This window comes from Poromitra crassiceps (assembly GCF_964638095.1).
Source record: "Poromitra crassiceps genome assembly, chromosome: 1".
Taxonomy (NCBI): Eukaryota; Metazoa; Chordata; class Actinopteri; order Beryciformes; family Melamphaidae; genus Poromitra; species Poromitra crassiceps.
The window spans coordinates 10963832-10982168 of record NC_139623.1 but is presented as its reverse complement, the minus strand read 5'-3'; the positions used below and the strand labels follow the sequence as shown (position 1 = coordinate 10982168).

Sequence of the window (18337 nt, the reverse complement as noted above, 5' to 3'; positions counted from 1 at the left end):
ATAGATAGATAGATAGATAGATAGATAGATAGATAGAGACAGACACTGAGACAGATAGATAGATAGATAGATAGGGAGCTCACTTCTCTCAAGAGAAAAGGTGGAGTTAAGGGAAGAAAAGAAGATTTTCTTTCTCAAATTAAAACACTTTTAAGATGCACATTTTCCCAAAGCACTCTGTTGTATGTTATTTTTAAATGCAGCCATTATTTTACTTGAAATGAGAAAATAACATGTATTTATTATTATTGTAGGCTAATTATTTATAATTAATCCAGTTAAATATGAAAACTAAATAAACATTGTTGATGTTTATTTTGATTTAACAGTCAGTCATTGACTACATACAGACATTGTACCATTAGGCTACTGCAATCATTGAAGTAGCCTAAGTTCAATGGCACTGAATCATAACGCAAGCTACTGTACGTTACAATGTTCCGGACCTTTGCTTGAGGACATTTTCTCTAACTGGACCTCTGAATTTTAATTGAGTGCCCCTGGCCTAAACAGACTCTTCCGTCAGAGCCTCGCCCCGCCCTCCCCGTATGACGGCGGGTGGAGCGCCGTCATGCGGGGAGGGGGCGCGGGCGGCTGACGGGGGCTGCTCGAAAATGTAACTCAGTGGCGACGATACGTGCGTGACGTCAGCTGCACGAGAGTTGTGATTGGCCGTTGCCTTGGCTCATCGTCGTAAAGTCGCCTTCAAAGCATGACGTTAGATTATAACGAACTAGTTGTGTGGCTTAGCCTTCCCAAATGTTGAGGGTCGTTTTTTAGAATTTAATACATAGAATTGGGAACGTTACATTCAATTTCATTCAGACTGCCTTGCACTCAATCGCCGCCATTTTCCCACAGAGCTCCCACAGGAGGAGGGAGGGTGGGAGGAGGGAGGGTGTAGTGACGTCCTAGCGTGTAGGGCTCGCTGGCGCCGGCAGATGGCGAGACGGCTCCAATTCGAGGCGGACGGACGAGTCTGTTTAGGCCTTAAAGGAGAATTTCGGTTTTTTACACCACGGTCCTCATTTCCAGCTTAAAATATGATGTTTTACTCACCGAAATATGTTTGGCTTCATTCGGATGCCCACGGAAGATTTTGAGCTCGTAGTATCATCCTCAAACAGGCTATAATGAGAGCATACAGGGCAAGCTGCTTACGCTCTGTAAATGTCACTTTTTCGGTCACATCGCGGTTCGTTATGGTTGTAAATATACTTATGAGAACATTAAATAGATATCTAACTAACCGTCCTCTGCTCCCGAGTGCCGACAGCCCACTCCGTTTGCTGTCCGGGTCCCCCTGATGTGCTTGGGAAGATGCAGTGAGAAGCGCTTCTGTTTGGTTACAGTAGAAGAGAAACCACAGAAGAAGTACATAAGCACTGTAAGCCCATCCGGGGCAGATCAGAGTTGACTCGCTCTCTGTTGTGTTGTTGTTAGCTTAGCTTTTAGCTTGGCATTATTATAGATATCTGATGTCAAGATTATGGACGTTTCAATTCCTTTACCGCTCGTGTGGAATCATGCCACATATCGACAACAACAGCAGCGGGAGATGTTATGTGATGGACACCCGGACGGACAGCAAACGGAGTGGGCTGTCGGGACTCCCAGCAGAGGATGGTTTAGTTAGATATCGATTTCATGTTCTCATAATTATATTTACAACCATAACGAACCGCGATGTGACCGAAAAAGTGACATTTACAGAGCGTAAGCACCTTGCCCCGTATGCTCTCGTTATAGCCTGTTTGAGGATGATACTACGAGCTCAAAATCTTCCGTGGGCATCCGAATGTAGCCAAACATATTTCGGTGAGTAAAACATCATATTTTAAGCTGGAAATGAGGACCGTGGTGTAAAAAAACCGAAATTCTCCTTTAAGTAATGATATTTAACCGGTTAGGGGGATGGAGAAAGAAAACATGAATATGCATTTCATTATGTATTATATGTATTAAAAAAAAAGTATTTTCTGAAAACAAATTAGATCATTTAGCCAGTCAGATTACATAATTTAGCTATGTGTTGTTGAAATGAACTTGTCTCAAGATTTTCTTGAAACAGGTGGTGTGATCTGCCTTATTCCAAGACACGACTTGTTTTGAGACATGCAAATATGCTTACTTGTTTCCTTTATTCAGAGTTTATTTTTATTTTTACGGCTAATAGCAGCAGAAGTCTGCAGTGGCGCAGCTCACACTGTCTCTTGAGGGACAATTATCTGCCCTACATACTGCACACTGATACTGTGCTGCGGAGGGAGGAAGAGCACAAGAGACGGGGGGGAGAGAGATCTGGGTGTGGAAAAGAGGAGACAATGCGTTGCAAGTGAAGCGTTAAGTGGAAGGTGGAGAGAAGGCTGGAGAGAGGGCAGGGATGAAGGGAAAGAGACACTACAGGGAGAAGAGCAGATGAGTGGGGGAGGTAGAGAGACACAGAACTGACAACTACTGCATCAACGAAGGGCGAGAGAGATGGATGGAGTTTGTGTAAATGACTGCACTGAGGACGTGGAACAAGAGACAGGTGTGAACGGGAGTCTGTTTACAGTAGCATGGACAGTAAAGCATCTCCCTCCCCGAGGACACCGAGTACTTTTAGTCACTGCGGCAACTTACACACACACACACACACACACGCACGCACACACACACACACACACACACACACACACACACACACACACACACACAGTAAATGACTAGTCTACACTTTATAGTAGCCTGCTGTAAAAGGAAAATGTGATAGAACCTATCTGCAATGTATCAAAAAACTAGCAAGCAAATTGAGTAAAGTTTTGGAAAATCTACAGTAAATGTTTTAGTTTTCCCTCATCTAAAGCATTCCTTTGCAGTTGTCATTTCCTGCTCAGGGCTTCCAAATGACTTCCTTATGAGTGATGTTTTATGGGGTAAAAAACGCCGGTTGCACGAAACACCTTTTGAGTTAAGATTTTCCTTAAAGTCCCAGTTAAGGTTTCGTTAAAATAAAATTGGTTGCACAAACACCCTTAACACATTGAATGCCAGCCATGTTTTCATTCCTGTAGGTAAGTTGTGCCAGGGGTGTTTTTGACGATTCTGGCTCATTTTAGAAGAGCCGAGGATTCTTTTCTGTTAAGAATTCATGAACACCAATCATCTAAAAATAACTAATAGAATGTGTGCTTTCTCTGTCTAAAAGAGTTAGTTTGCAGAGTTAGTAGTTATGTAGATATTAGCCGTTGAGTACAGCATGGTTTCAGCGTCTGGAAATTTATTCAGAGATAAATGGCTTTTTGTGAAACAGTCACTTTAACCATTCATTTTTGGCATCAGTAAGACCGTCAGACATTCTAAACAATAGTTTTGAACAGTAATTTCCTCCATAACAACAGGAAACACCCCTCTCATTCAAACTCCTCCCTCCGTGTGTCTTCTCCTTCCTCCTGGCTTCAGCGGGCGTGTCAGAAGCGCGTTGTGCTGCCTGCCTGTCTGTCTGCGTGCCTGCCTGCCTGTCTGCCTGTCGGGCAAGACGAGTCTGAAACGGATTACTGTAAAATCGCGTCGCCATTTCCTTGAATGGCTTTCTCCCGCGGTGTGTGTGTGTGTGTGTGTGTGTGTGTGTGTGTGTGTGTGTGTGTGTGTGTGTGTGTGTGTGTGTGTGTGTGTGTGTGTGTGTGTGTGTGTGTGTGTGTGTGTGTGTGTGTGTGTGTTCGCGCGTTGCTGCGCGGCTCTGGGGGGAAGGGATCTCTGTCCGTTCTGTGTGTGTGTGTCCGGGCTTTTCCGCGGGAGGCGGCTGCTTTTGTGGCTTTTGGGTCCCGTGGATGTGACTTCTCTCGGTCTCTGTCGCCACTTAGTGGTCGGTAAAATAGATTACACGCATGCTCTTGCTCCAAATAGTTATCTGGAAGATGTAAAAGGGGTTGATTGATGTCCCACCGTCAAAAAAACATGTAAGACGAGTTATTTCGGCTCTGGCACTCAAGCGCTGGATTATGTAAGACGAATTATTTCGGCTATGGCACTTAAGGTGTTAACTCATTGAGTGCCAGCCACTTTTGGAGAACGGACGCTCCCAGTGCCAGAGTTTCAGAGCGTTTTCAGTGATTTCTCGAGGCCCACAGAATATTGTGTGATATTACTATGTAAACACTGAACACGCACAAAGAACGATGAGACTCTATTCTATCATCTGCAAAAAAAAGTTTATTGATCCCATTTTCCGTTCTTTAGTTATGAGCCGGAGAAGATAGCTTGATTCATCCAAAAAAAGTAATTTTTTTCTAGAAGCTGAGATAATTGGCCTTTTGTGAAATTAAACATTTCAAGCACACACTGACTCTGAAGCTAATCTTTTCTAATGTAGTCACACCTCAAAAATAATTTCCTTCAATAAAACAGTTTAGGCCAGGGAATTTTGTTTGGCAGAATAATATTTTTAGCTACAACCAGCAGCGCTGGCCCCTGCGTGCGCTGCTGGTTGCAGCTTCTTGCTGGTCTTGATTTGCTGCTGGTGGGCATCGGATATTCTGGCTTGCGTTTGTCAATCCTGTCCTGCTGCCTGGGTCTGTCTGGGTGTTGCGTGCTGCTCTGCGTGCCCCCCCCCCCCCCCCCCCCCCCCCGCCCCGCCCCGCCCCGCCCCGCCCCGCCTCGCCTCAACTGCACACTCCTCCTCCTGTCTGTGGTGGCTCTCTGCTGAGTTTGCTGTGCGCACAGTGAAGGGTGCAGCTTTTTTACAGCGTTCCGCGTGTGTTTGTCACCGGCAACGATGCTTCCAGTTGAGAATAATAACTCCACGGTGTGGATGTGCGGATGTGCTGTCGCAACCGACACAGAGCGGCTCAATTGTGGGAGCAGATTGGCTGCTGCAGGCACAGCTGCAGTAACGTGCTTCAGCATATCGATGCATACGGATGCGATGCGATTTCCGTTTCCATAACGACTTCTTCTTTGTTTTTTCCTTGCCTTTCTGTTATGTGGAGAGCACTGTCGCCACCTAAGGGTTCTGTAAAATAGGTTATAGACCTCCAATAGCTACAATAGTTGTACCAGAGATGTATCAGGGATTGATCCACGTCCCACCGTCAAAAAACGCAATTGACGACAACCGTCGTCATTGGCACTCTACGTCAGTATTTGAATTGACGACAGCTGTCGTCATTGGCACTCTACGTCAGTATTTGAATTGACGACAGCTGTCGTCATTGGCATTCAATGAGTTAAGGTTAAACATTTTAAGGAAACCTTATAGGAAACTATAATTTCAAGAATGAGAGGTATGACACATTACTCATTGGACGTGCTTTTCATACCTATTTAATCCCCTCAAAAGATTTAACAGATGCTTAATTGTGCTGTTTGTCCTCATTAGATGCATGTACTATGTGTTCAGTAGTTGCTTAGTTGGTCTGTTTGTGAATACTCCACAGACCTGTTTTCAAAAGATAACCCGGGTGTTGGGTACGCACAGCCGAAAAAAAACATGTTCAGGTGCTGGGTCAAAAATCAAACTGTAAAGTAAATAAACAAATTATCAGCACACTGTACTAGTAGCTCCCAGTAAATATAATGAGCAACTTTTGGATCAGAGTTGGTTACTTGGTCACTTGGTTAGTATCACAAAGCAGAACATTGTCTGCTTGATTGAGCACATGGTTATGGGAGTAGCCTAACAGACAGCGTTGTCCAGCTCTGCTCTGATTGGTCCTACTTTGAGAGTAGATTGACTCTCAATCAAGCACTCCACAATCACCTGTGTGAATGATGTGTTTATGTCTGTGTATTAAATATTGCTTGTTCTGCTTTAGGTGTAACAATGCCCGACGAAGATCTCTTATAGAAATGTTGCTCATTCAATTTACTGGGAGCTACTAGCACAGTGTGGAAATCCGTTGTTTATTTCTTTATTCTTTTCAAAAAAGAGACTAAAGGTGGGAAATAAATAGTTTCCGTTTTTTCCAGTCATTCTGGTTTCAGTTGCTATGCTGTTTAAAAAAATACACAGTAGTACAGTAGTAGCAGCACAGTCAGTGCTGTAGTGGTAAAAAAAAAGGTAGGTAAACTATACTTTTGACTCGAGGCAGCTTTCTCACGCGGCACCGGCAGTGTTATAACGGCGGATAAATAAGCTTCCGTGACCGATATACAAGACAAAATATGAGAGTATATAGAACAACTTAATCTGAATCATATAGCCCTATAAGGTATATCAGGGGGTTCCCCCACATTTCTGAGTAGCCAGCCAGATAGAAAAAGTAGCTGGCTATGGGATGGGCCTTGCCGCTCAAGGGGGGTCCGGGGGGATTCTCCCCCGGAAGATTTTTTTTTTAATTTTAAAGTAAAATTCATCAACCTGGTGCATTTGAGAGCAAAATGAACTACACACATCTCTAATGTGTTGTGACTTTACAAATAATTAGGCCTAAACAATCAATATAAAATGTATTTATTGAACATTTGTTGAATTTCTCCAGGTATGAAAAGTTAAATTATACAGTAGGTAGCCTACTTTAAAGGACCTTGTATGAACCCAGTATATACAGTTTGAAGAGTAATATAGTTCTCTCTCTGACACACACTGTACCTGTGATTGTCAGCTTCAGCTTTATAGCTAAAAGTATGTAGACAGATTGAATCTGTGATTCTTGAATACCAATATATAATTCAAACTGTCGACAAACACATTGGGCAAGGATAGGTAGACAACATACTGTACATGGAAATAAAAGTGGTTCTGCCACTCTGGCCACTAAATTTTAGTCAGCCAATATTTATTTATACAGATCTCGGCACAACAAACACCAGTATGTTTCTAGATAGTTTTCAACATGGTCGTATTATATTGGCTTTATACAGTAGCACCTGGACTATTCAAGTCGACTCGCACGCACCTAATGTTACAAACTTTAGCTACTTGATCAGAGGGAAATCAATCATGTTTCTTACACCAGTGATTCACTCTTCAGTTGTAAAACGGTGAGCCTATATGATTTTCCCCACTCCGGACACACATTTTTAACCAACCTTACCTATGTTCAGCTCACCATGAGCTGGTCTCCAAATGCGCATTGCGCATCGCTGGCACAATGGCACCGTTAAGTTGTTTGAAGGGAGCGCTGTCTGGGCAGGCAAGCACAGCTCGATAAAGGCACCAACGTGACCGGGGCCGTGTACCTTTCCCGCGGAGCGCTCCACAAAAATAGGCTACGGTTCGCGGAGATCCTGGTCAGTGCCATGCCCATGTATAATCTTTTTTCTTTTCTTTTGGTGTGTGACGTGCTTGGCGTGGTCTCCGCATCAACGGAGTTTACGCGAACGTGTTAAAACTTGTGCAATAATACGTGTGCATAAACGATTTAAACATGTGAGTAAACGATCTTAAAAGGTGCCTAAACGCTGCAGAGCATTGAAAAAGGTACGTAAACTCCGTTTACGTGCGTTTAGCCACCACTACAGCCCTGAGCACAGTATGCATTGGTATTTGTTACCAAGAACAGGCCTCTTCTAAGGGGTAGGTAAGGGTCTGGTACTGCAGAGCCAACTGACTTTGTGGAGAATGTTGTTTACATTGTAGTGTGTGGTATAGTGGTAACAGTTATAGAGAGCCAAAGTGAATGTCACTTTCTGCTTCAGAATCAGCACTGTACCAGAGATTTTCATCCGTTATTTATTTTCCCATAGACATTTTGTAAAATGCTTATACAAATAGTTTTACTTGTTCAAACCAAACGGTTCAGATAAATTTAGAAACCGGAGAGACTGCATAACATTTCACTCGGACCAAAATGTTTTGATGTTTTTTTTAGTTTTGGTCCGAGTGAAATGTTCTATGGTCTCTCCCCATTCTAAATACAGCTGAGCCGTTTGGTTGGCTGGCGATGCTAAACTTTTAGCTAACCTGTTTGCATCTACTGTATGTTCGCAATGGCATCCCAAGTATCATCATAATATTTTGGGATGCGATGCGAACAGTTGTCTTATGGGATGTGCGTTTCCCAGGCAACGACACACATTTGACACATTTTGGAACAGCGCCGCACGCTGGCACGATGCTCCTAAAAGCAAAATGCGTATTGTTTTGAATGATTTGGCACCTTCTATTACTGCCAACACTGTCAACACCAGTATTGTTGTATTCTAATAATATGCCATAAAGGTTTATTGAAATTTTGGGGAGAGCAGGGGGAAAAAAGAAAAGAAAATCTCACCTGGCGGGCCTGTAGAATGGTAGGAGAAACACTGCACATGTTGTAAATTCATCCGCTACCCAACCTGCACAGCTGTTTAATCAAGCAGCACGGCTAACGTTATTCAACTCACTACCTCAGCTTCTAAATTATGAGCCGAGCGGACTAGCTTTCCTGCACCATACCAGCTCGTATCCAAGGTTTGTTCTCCTCTCCCTCAGTCTCCCTCCCCCTCTCTCTCTCCCTGTCTCTCCCCCTTTCTTCTATCTCTCCCTCGCCTCCCTCTCCCTCAGCCTCTCTCTCCCTCAGTCTCTCCTATCTCTCCCTCTTCCTCAGCCTCTCTCCCTCTCCCTCAGTCTCTCTCGTGTGTGTGTGTGTGTCACTGATGACATCATCGGTTATGTCACAATGCCTATGTATGACATCAGTGATGACATCAACACTGATGACATCATCACTGATGACATCACTGATGTTTGTGTGTGTGTGTGTGTGTGTGAGAGTGAATTTATGACATCACTTCGCGGAGGGTGGTTATTTGCCTCCACGTTGTGCATTAAAATCATATAATGCACACCTAGTCGTTGATTATCATTATTATTACTTATACCATGGTCTGGGTGAATACTCGATTCTGATTGGCTGCAGGGTGTCCGTTAAAACGTTAAAAAGTGATAATGTACAGTTGGTAAAGTTGTTCAGCCAAATGGTCTGTTCACCATTCATATCAATGCGCCATAGTTTCAACAGTGCATCAAGAGAGCTGTTTGAGCTCTATACCCCCGGTTAATATGACAATTTTGGATGTTGAGAAAAAAATTGACTCGGTCAAAGTAAGTACGGTATTTAAATCACCCCTGTGTGCTCAGTTTATCAAAAATAACTCTTATTTACAATTTTGATTTTCGTTTCGGAGATTTTTAACCTCGCGTCACCAGGCTCTTCTCAGCGACAAAGAGATTTCCCTCTGCTCGAGAGAGAGAGAGAGAGAGAGAGAGAGAGAGAGAGAGAGAGAGAGAGAGAGAGAGAGAGAGAGAGAGAGAGAGAGAGAGAGAGAGAGAGAGAGAGAGAGAGAGAGAGAGAGAGAGAGAGAGAGAGAGAGAGAGAGAGAGAGAGAGAGATGCACTGTTTCACTTCCTGAAACTCTTCGCTCTTAAATGTTAATATACTTGGCCAATACGTATCTATCATACAAAATAAAGCAAGCAGCCAAACGGTAATGTCTTCATTTAATGTAGAATGCAAAACATCGTTAAACCTGCATTCCTGTGATAAAGTTAACGTTTGAGTCGGCTTTAAAACGGAGGGTGGTGCAGGTGGGAGGGACTATTTTATTTCGTGGAAGACTGATTTACAGACATTTAGCCATTTAGATTGCTTTATTTATTACACATGGAAATATAAATGACTGGTCTTATTGTTTTGTTGGCAAGTGATGGTATAAGCGGGTTAATGCACTTCGAGGTGTACATTATCACTTTTTAAGGGACTTCGCGGAGGCAAACCATCCTCGGCTTCGCCTCGGACGGTTCACGCCTCCACGTCGTCCCTTAAAAAGTGATAATGTACACCTCGTCGTGCATTAACCCTTACATGTATTGCTCTACCGGTGTTCAAAGATTCATTGTGACGACCCTCCCACTCTCCTGGCCCTGTCTTGGTGGTGCACTCCTTGGGCTTTAAAAGCCTGCAGACTATTCAATGTCACTACCCCCCCCCTCATCTGTGTGCACCTTTTTGTTCTGTTGTTTTGGTTTATGGTAGGTTGTGTTTTTTAGTCCTTAGTTTTAGGTAATAAATTCCTGTTTTAAACTTTACTTTGGCGTGGACTCGCTCCTTTTGTTACCTCCTGTGTACCTTGGGATGCAAACAGCTTGTAGATGAAGCAGCCATGTTAGGCAGCAGACTGGAGCAGAATTAAAGAGGGTGCCCTGTTTGAGTTGAGCCAATTGAATGCATCATTACATTACATTACATTACGTCATTTGGCAGACGCTTTTATCCAAAGCGACTTACAATAACAATTTTTTGTCAGCAATAGAGCAATCAACTATGCAACACAGTCTATGACGGCTACAATTTCTTAAGAAAGCGGTAAAGTTTTTTTTTTTATGAGAGAAAGATGTTAGTTCAACAAGGAGCCAGGTGGAGCCTCAGCTAAGCAGTCAGCTGATGTGGGCTGGGTTTGAGATCAGCTCCTAATCAGCTGTGGGCTGAGTTTAAGCTGGGCTTGACATTCGTGGCCTACCACCGCGGTGCTCGATGTGCGGTTTGTTGGGACAGATATTGGTGAGTTAATGTTTTCATATTCATATGAGGAATATAGCCTACATGTGTATTTGATAGGCTACTATATTCAAACGTATATGAACTATGCACTGTGCATTTATCCAACCACACACCCCCCATCCCCCCGGTCCGCAGCAACATTGTCAATTCTAAACCGGTCCGTGGTGCAAAAAAGGTTGGGAACCCCTGTTATACCCCCCCTTCCCCTTATCATTATGGGCCTTTTTGACAGCTGCCATTCTGTGTCTAAAAGGCTGGGTAAACACATGTTTAACCAACTCACTAATTATGGCCCCAGCACTGGAACACCTAAATGGACTAGAAGTTGAAAACCCTAATTAATGTGTTGGTGCACCTGTGCTACTTCCTGTCTTTTAGACACAACATGGCTGCTGTGAAAAAGGCCTATCACACCAGGATTTTGATGGCTGGAGCTGGGGCCATGGACCCTTTTCACAGCAGCCAGTTTGTGTCTCAAGGCAGGGTAAGCACAGGTATAACACTACAACACTAATGAGGGCCCTGGCATTGGAACACCTAAATGGAATGGAAGTTGAAAAATGTTATTGGTTATAGATGTTTACCCTGCATTGAGACACAAAATGGCTGCTGTGAAAATGGTCTATTGGGCGTGGGTAGGACGTTCGTTAGCTGGGGATGGGTTTCACCTGTGAAGGCTGGAAAACAAATGGGGGGAGCAGCCATCAGCTGTGTTGTTGCCTCTTTTGTATAAAAAGATGCTGCATTTAGGGATTCATTCACTGATCTTGGCCTGAGCTTATCAGATGGTATCTTGCCTAAAGTTAAACTTTAGTGTTAGCATCTAATCCTAAAACCACTTGGTGGATCAAGGCTTCCCACTGAACAACCACAAGCGAAGCAAGAGGATATTTTGGATTCCAGTTGGACTGCTTTTCATTATTCATCTGATGAGAAAATGGCCACCAGACTGTCTCTCCTGAAGGAGGATCTGTCCTGTCCCGTGTGCTACGACATCTTCAAAGATCCTGTTCTTCTTCATTGTGGCCACAGCTTCTGCAGAGCCTGCCTGAAGAAATACTGGGCCAAGAGGAGCGCTTGGGACTGTCCAGTTTGCAGGACAATATCTTCACAGAGGGAACCGCTGACGAATCTGACCCTTCGTAACCTGTGTGAGGCTTACTCATTAGGGCAAAATCAGGCTGAGGTGCTCTGCGGGCTGCATGGTGAGACACTTGAGCACTTCTGTCTGAATGACCATCAGCTAGTCTGCCTTGTCTGTCAGGACTCAAAAAGCCACAGAGAACACACATTCAGACCAATCAGCAAAGCTGCCGAGGAGCTCGAGGGCTTAGCTTGGTTTAATCACAAGATCTTGTTGCGCATGCGTGTGAACTCAGAGAGATTTTTAGTGACCTGCGATGAAATGGCAGAACACATTAAGGTCCAGGCAGAGCACTCTGAGAAGCAGATTACGCAGGAGTTCTGGAAGCTACACCAGTTTCTGCATGAGGAAGAGAGGGCCATGGTAGCTGCACTGAGGGAGGAAGAACACCAGAAGAGCTGTGCGATGGAGGAGAACATTAAGTGTTTGAGAAGACAGATACTACACCTTTCAGACAAAATCCGAACCACAGAGGAGGTGATGAAGCTTAATGAAGATATAACATCTCCCGAGCAGAAGATCTCCTTCCTCCATAAGTACAAGGCCATAATAAAAGTAACGGAGCTCCCACTGTATGATCTACCGGAGGTCACTGGGGCTCTCATCAATGTGCCCAAACACATGGGCAACCTGACGTTCAGAGTGTGGGAGAAAATGGAGAAGTTTGCATCCTACACCCCCGTGATTCTAGACCCCAACACTGCAGACTGCAGTCTCCTCCTATCAGAAGATCTCACCGGCGTCTCATTCATAGGTTATGAGGATAAACAGATGCTTCCTCACAACCCAGAAAGGTTTGAGTGTCCTGGAGTCATGGGATCTCAGGGCTTTGTCTCAGGAATTCACAGCTGGGACGTTGAGGTTGGAGACAGTGAGTACTTTGAAGTAGGCATAGTAGCTGAAGGTATTGACCGATACGATCAGCTGGCAGGCCGATGGCTGTTCCGACTTGATCAAGGGGAGTACAAAGTATCCAGGCCAGACCAGAGTATAGAAGACACTTTGAGCTTCCTGGTAACAGAGTTGGGGACGCCTCTGGGAATCACCCGCAAACCCCGGAGAATCCGAGTGCATCTGGATTGTGATGGTGGATCTTTGCTGTTCACTGATGTTGAGACCCAGGAGGTGCTACACCGTTTTGATGGCACATTCACTGAGAAAGTGTTTCCCTACATCGGTAACTGCTGCCCCCTCCACCCTGTAAGGGTGATGCCAGCAAGACCTCTGTGAGAGCGGAACTTGATATCCAAATCATACAACTTTCAGGATTTTCTTGAAAGATTGTCTTAAATTGACTGCATTAGTATTTTTTAACTTAAAACTGTGTTGTGGCTCAAAATGTTATTTTACTGCATTTATTGGCAAATAAAGTGTGTGAAACATTTCTCTTGGTTGTAACTTCTCTTCAGGAAATTACCCCTGCAATATATTTTGACATTAGAAAAGCTTTTGGCACAAGACTTCAGTAGCAACTGTTAAGTCATTTGTAATGCCAACCTCTCCAAAAAAGAAAAACACCCAATCCAGCATTGCAAGTTGGTGCACGAACTGTCAAATCAAGGTAGCCGTTTCTCCACACTCTATAAAGTCACAGATTCATTCAATCGTGCCAGGGTTATGTGCTTTTCATGAATGAACCACAAAAAACAGCCTTGTTTTTTTTAACTCTACTATGATGCATTTTTGATTTTCCCTAATTGGTTTTCATAAGGTTTCATAAAAGGTTGTAGCATTTTCTCAGCGGCTAGCCATAGAGGAGCTTGTGATCCATTTGGAATTTAATGTTTTAATTCCAAATGGATTACATTACAAGGTCCTCTATGGCTTGGAAAGTCACAGTAACAATATAGAGTACCGTAAATTCCGGACTATAAGACGCACCGGTCTATAAGCCGCGGGACCAAAATTGACTATTTTTTTCTTCTATAAGCCGCACCGGTCTATAAGCCGCGGGTGTTTTGATGTTTAATTACCATATGAAAGGGTTCGTGCACAGAGAGGAATGTCGGGAAAGAGATCGCTGTTTGGGGAAGCTCCCATTTATTAACATTTCAACAAAACAAAACAAAAGTCAGGTCACTAATCCCCAGACAAAATCACACAACAATAGGCTATATGTGCAGCAAACCTGTAACCAGAGAAGTCAAGTCACTAATCCTCGTCTTCCTCTTCTTCCTGCGTACTGAAACCACCAAAGTCCTCATCTTCAGTGTCGGAAACGAACAGGTTCAGGGTGGCTTCGTCAACCACTCTCCTCTCTCCTTCATTGTCACTCAAAACCAACGAACTCCTCTTCATCACTGTCGGCATCGAACAGCCTCTGAAGCCTCTGACGGCCCTCAGCGCCAGCTGTGGCGGCGTCATTCTCTTCATCCCGCAGCAGTCCAGCGTTTTGGAACCCGTTGGTGATTGTGGATGTTTTCACACTCCTATAATATTCCGTGATCTTCCTTTGTGTGAATTCGCCGAAGTTTGTGATTTTCTCCTGGTAGTCGGGAGGGAGTTGTTCAGTAGTTCTCCCCCGGACGGACAGTCCCTTTCGTCTCATGAATCGAAAGCACCAAGATGGCCCACCTCTGAAATGTTCAATTTTCATCTCGGTGGCGACTGTTTTGGCCTTCTGTCGGATCTGCACCGTGGAAACGCCTCGGCCGTCTGCTCTCTGGGTCAACACCCAGTCCTCAAGGGAATCTTCAAGTTCCGGCCATCTGCTTTTGTGGCCTCTGAAGGACTTTTTTGTCTTCTTACACTGAGACAGTTCCTCCTGCTGCACCGTCCAACGCCTCACCATTGACTCATCGATGCCCAGGTTACGCGCGGCTGCTCTGTTTCCCTCTTTTAGTGCGAGTTCGACTGCTTTCAGCTTGAAAGCTGCTTCGTGTGAATTTCTGCGTACCTTCCCCATGGTAAGTGAGAGAGAGACTGCTCGTCTTGTTGTGATTCCGGGCTGATGAACTTTGCTTACCGTAATTACCATATGTAAGGGTTCACGCACAGAGGGGATTGTTGGCTGTTTGAGGAAGCTCCCATTTACCGTATTACCGTAACATTTCAACAAAACAACATAACACAACACCTTTGTTTATTTCGACAGTGCACACAGTGTCCGCGGTGTGGTGAAAAGAGGGCAACAGAGGAAATTAAAACAGAAGTGGATTTATAGGTAGAAAGAGTGCTAAAAAAGAGAGATTTTATTTGTATTTGAAATTTTTTTTCTGAAAAAATCCATAGATAAGCCGCACCGTTATATAAGCCGCAGGGGCCAAAAAACGGGAAAAAAGCCGCGGCTTATAGTCCGGAATTTACGGTACTGTATAACAGAGCAAGATATGCAGCCAGCTGTTATGGAAATGCTCTAAATGACACTCAAACCTTGTTTCAGGCTAGTTTGTCAACAGTTACAAATATGCAAATTAATATGTCAATGTCAGTGCAGTTTCTGCTGCTGTTGATCATAAGCAGTGTTGGGCAAGTTACTTTCAAAAGGTAATATACTACATATTACTAGTTACTTTCTTTTGAAAGTAATATGTTACTTTACAATATTACCGTCTGTGTAGAGTATAACTTGTTACTTATCACATTACTTTTGCATTACTTACACCAAAATAACAGCAGTAGCAGAATGACATCGCCGCCCTGTCGAAGCATCCCAAAGATTAATTTCAACTGTCTTGAAGTCAGTGTAAACCGTCCAAGATTCTAAATGTTATCTTTTCCCTTTGTTATTGTCATCTATAGTGGTTATTTGCATAGAAACACACAATTTGATTAGGCAATGATTGTGTCTTTATTGAAATATGTGCTTTGATGAAGAAGATGAAAGTAACTCAATTTGTAACTTGTGTTACTTGACAAAGTAACTGGTATAAAATTACTGAAATCCTATTTGTAATAAGTTATATTACTGAGTTACTGCTAAAAGTAACATATTACTTGTAATATGTTACTGCTAAAAGTAACATATTACTTGTAATATGTTACTTTTGTAATGAGTTACCCCCAACACTGATCATAAGACTGCTGCAGCAAGTGTGAAAGACAAATCAAGTTTGGTCTTACTCCTGTTACAATATCATTGCAAATTCTGTGATCTGAAGGCCTCCTTGCTATGGCTCACTTACTGTATCAAGATTGACCCAAAGACTTGTGCTAAAACTGTCATCCACAATTTAGCTCACTTTTTTTTTTTTTTTCTTTTTTTTAGTTTTTAAGTTTTATCAATAAAACTTGGATACTGGGTCTGAGAGATGCCTAGTACCCATGGGTATAGCGCCCTTCAGAATAGCAGGCACCTTCACTCAAGTGAGGAAGAGTAATGAGCTACATTCTCTGGACGGAAAATCAAAATGACATTATTTCAAAAGCAGTTTCTCAGCAAGTTTTGTTCTTTTTCTTTCCATATGAGAGACACATTTTCCTGGATATTGTAGCTTTTGGTACCCTTTTTTGCAAAGTTAGTCCTTTTTTTTCTTCTCTTTCTCAGGACTTTACCGAGCATTCATTATGAGACGTTCCTTGGAGATGCTTTGTGCAGCTTATTCCATAATAACCTCTTGGATTTTAATGCATAGTGTATATTATACTTCTCCCTGCAATACCCACTATCAAATATGCTCAGAGCATGTCATTGCAGATTATCTCCAAGAAATTAAGACAATTTATGAAATGCTTTTGTCCAGTTGATACATGTATTAATAATGACATCCATACTGGATCAGTAATGGCTTGGCTCGGTCACGTTTTTACACACATGGGACAAGACCAGCTGTCACTCACAATCAATGTTTAAACCAAATTGGGGATATGAAGTTTGTGCAGTCACAGTGTGTGTGGGGGGGGCGGGTGTGTCACTCACTGTGCATGCTTAGTATGTGTGTGAGCCCTGTCACTCTGGTATCTAGCAGTTGGTGTGTGTTGTGCAACACATGCTCTGTTAGTGCTGGCTCATTTCTTTCATATGCTGTGTGTGTGTGTGCGTGTGCGTGTGCGTGTGCCAGCATCGTCTTCTTAACAGGACAGGTGGTTGCCCCTACTAGTCTCATCAGTTGAATCTTAATTCACCTGAATCATCTTTTAAAAATAACCCAAGCAGTCCTCAAGCATCGTCAGTGAATGTGAAACTGAAACAGATGGATTGGTGTTCAGTGTCTGTTCTGCTTCATACGTCATGTATAGACCTTGTTTGCAGCTGTCGGATTAAATCAGATTCTTCTCCGCCCCCCACTATATGTCACACAGATTGAAACTTAGCCGACTGAGCAGAAAGAAGCCAAATGGTGTCTGAAGTTTTTGTGCCTTCTCTCATTTCTTGTCTCTAAGAGAACAAGATTGTGTGACATTTCAGAGACAGACGGCTTATTTAACTTTTGGATACAGGGACTGTCTGGGACTCGGCTCATACTCCTGTCCTATAGGGCCCGATCAGAAGCGGGCCTGTGAGGGGGGAGGGACTTAGTTTAATGTCATACTGTTTCAGAAGAAGTGACCTGACTTTCTTCTTGTCTTTCACAGTGTCCAATGTGTTCATCCTGGTGGCCCTCTACACAGAAAGGCAGCTGTCAATGGTCAGTTGATTCTTTTCTGTTGGTGAATTCCGAGCGCTCTCACATTTGCTGTTTGTTTACTCAGCGCCACCCTGTCGGCTGTTCACAGTTCACTCTGGGCGAGGAGTCAAGAGGAGTAGGTGTGGCAGGCACTGAACCTCTGGGAATGGACAACATTGAACAACTTGCAACAGTCTTTATCTTTGCATGCTGAACACACTGAAGGGATTTGTTTTTCTAAAACCCTTAATACTGACAGTTCATTGACCCCCCCCCCCCCCCCCTCAATCGCACCAAATCGCACAAATATACTGTAATGAGAACATCTGAAATTGAACATGGAGATGGAACATAGGCTTTTGAGAACTTTACAAGACCACCATAACTTAAAATAGAGTTATGTTTGACTCCGTGGACAATCAGCGTTACAAATGTAAACAGACTTGGAAAACTTATGTTTAGCTGTCCTGTGCCCGTTAGTGCTTGTATCGAAAACTCCGAGTGAATCAAATCTTCAGTCCATTAAATCACAGTGTAAACAAAGACGGTGGTTGAAAATGTAGCATCAAAGTGTAATTGCAGATGTAAAAGCCCCCTTCCTCTCTCTGTCCAGGGTTCATTCAGTGAACGTGGGGGGTTGCTGGTCCATTGTGTTAACCTGTCAATCATCATATGCTTCCCTGCTGCTGTGGTCCTATTGGTCCCCTCCGTGACTCCAGGTAAACTCTTCCTTATCATTAACAAATAAACTGCAGCCTTACCACTGACCACTGCTGTTAGCAGACAACCCATTGTTCTAGCCCACTAATGTTACATGTGTTTTTATGGTTCTCTCTATGACTGTACTTTTAAACTTCTCACAAACGTAACTAATAAGCTGCATCGTTATGGCAGTAGTCTTAATTAGCTGCACTTCAGAACAAGATACACTAAAGGGCCCTTAGGTCATTCACCCACATGCCTCAAATGCTCCTGTAGAGCTGCTCATTACAGTATCGTAGAAGTGTGTGTGTGTGTGTGTGTGTGTGTGTGTGTGTGTGTGTGTGTGTGTGTGACAGAGTCCCTCCCAGCAATGACTCCACAAAGCCAAAATTGTACATAAAAAAAGTGTGTGTAATTACCTTCCCTGGCTGAATAATCAATCAATAAGAAAAATATGACTTAATTAATTTGGCTGCACTGAT

At 43.4% G+C, this 18337-nt stretch overlaps 2 protein-coding genes across 2 annotated transcripts in view; both read left to right on the top strand.

The window, feature by feature from the left end:
- The window catches only part of dgat1b (diacylglycerol O-acyltransferase 1b), a 60337-nt gene that overhangs the window by 15107 nt on the left and 26893 nt on the right, over positions 1-18337 (top strand). Inside the window, exons 5-6 of the mRNA XM_083633306.1 lie at positions 17122-17174; positions 17767-17872. Of these exons, the coding sequence (XP_083489432.1) occupies positions 17122-17174; positions 17767-17872 (159 nt within the window). The remainder of the gene's footprint in view (positions 1-17121; positions 17175-17766; positions 17873-18337) is intronic.
- LOC310784040 (zinc-binding protein A33-like) lies at positions 11401-12837 on the top strand (the record flags this gene model as incomplete). Its single annotated transcript, XM_083645007.1, has 1 exon — positions 11401-12837. One exon carries the CDS (start codon positions 11401-11403, stop codon positions 12835-12837), a length of 1437 nt encoding a protein of 478 aa, XP_083501133.1.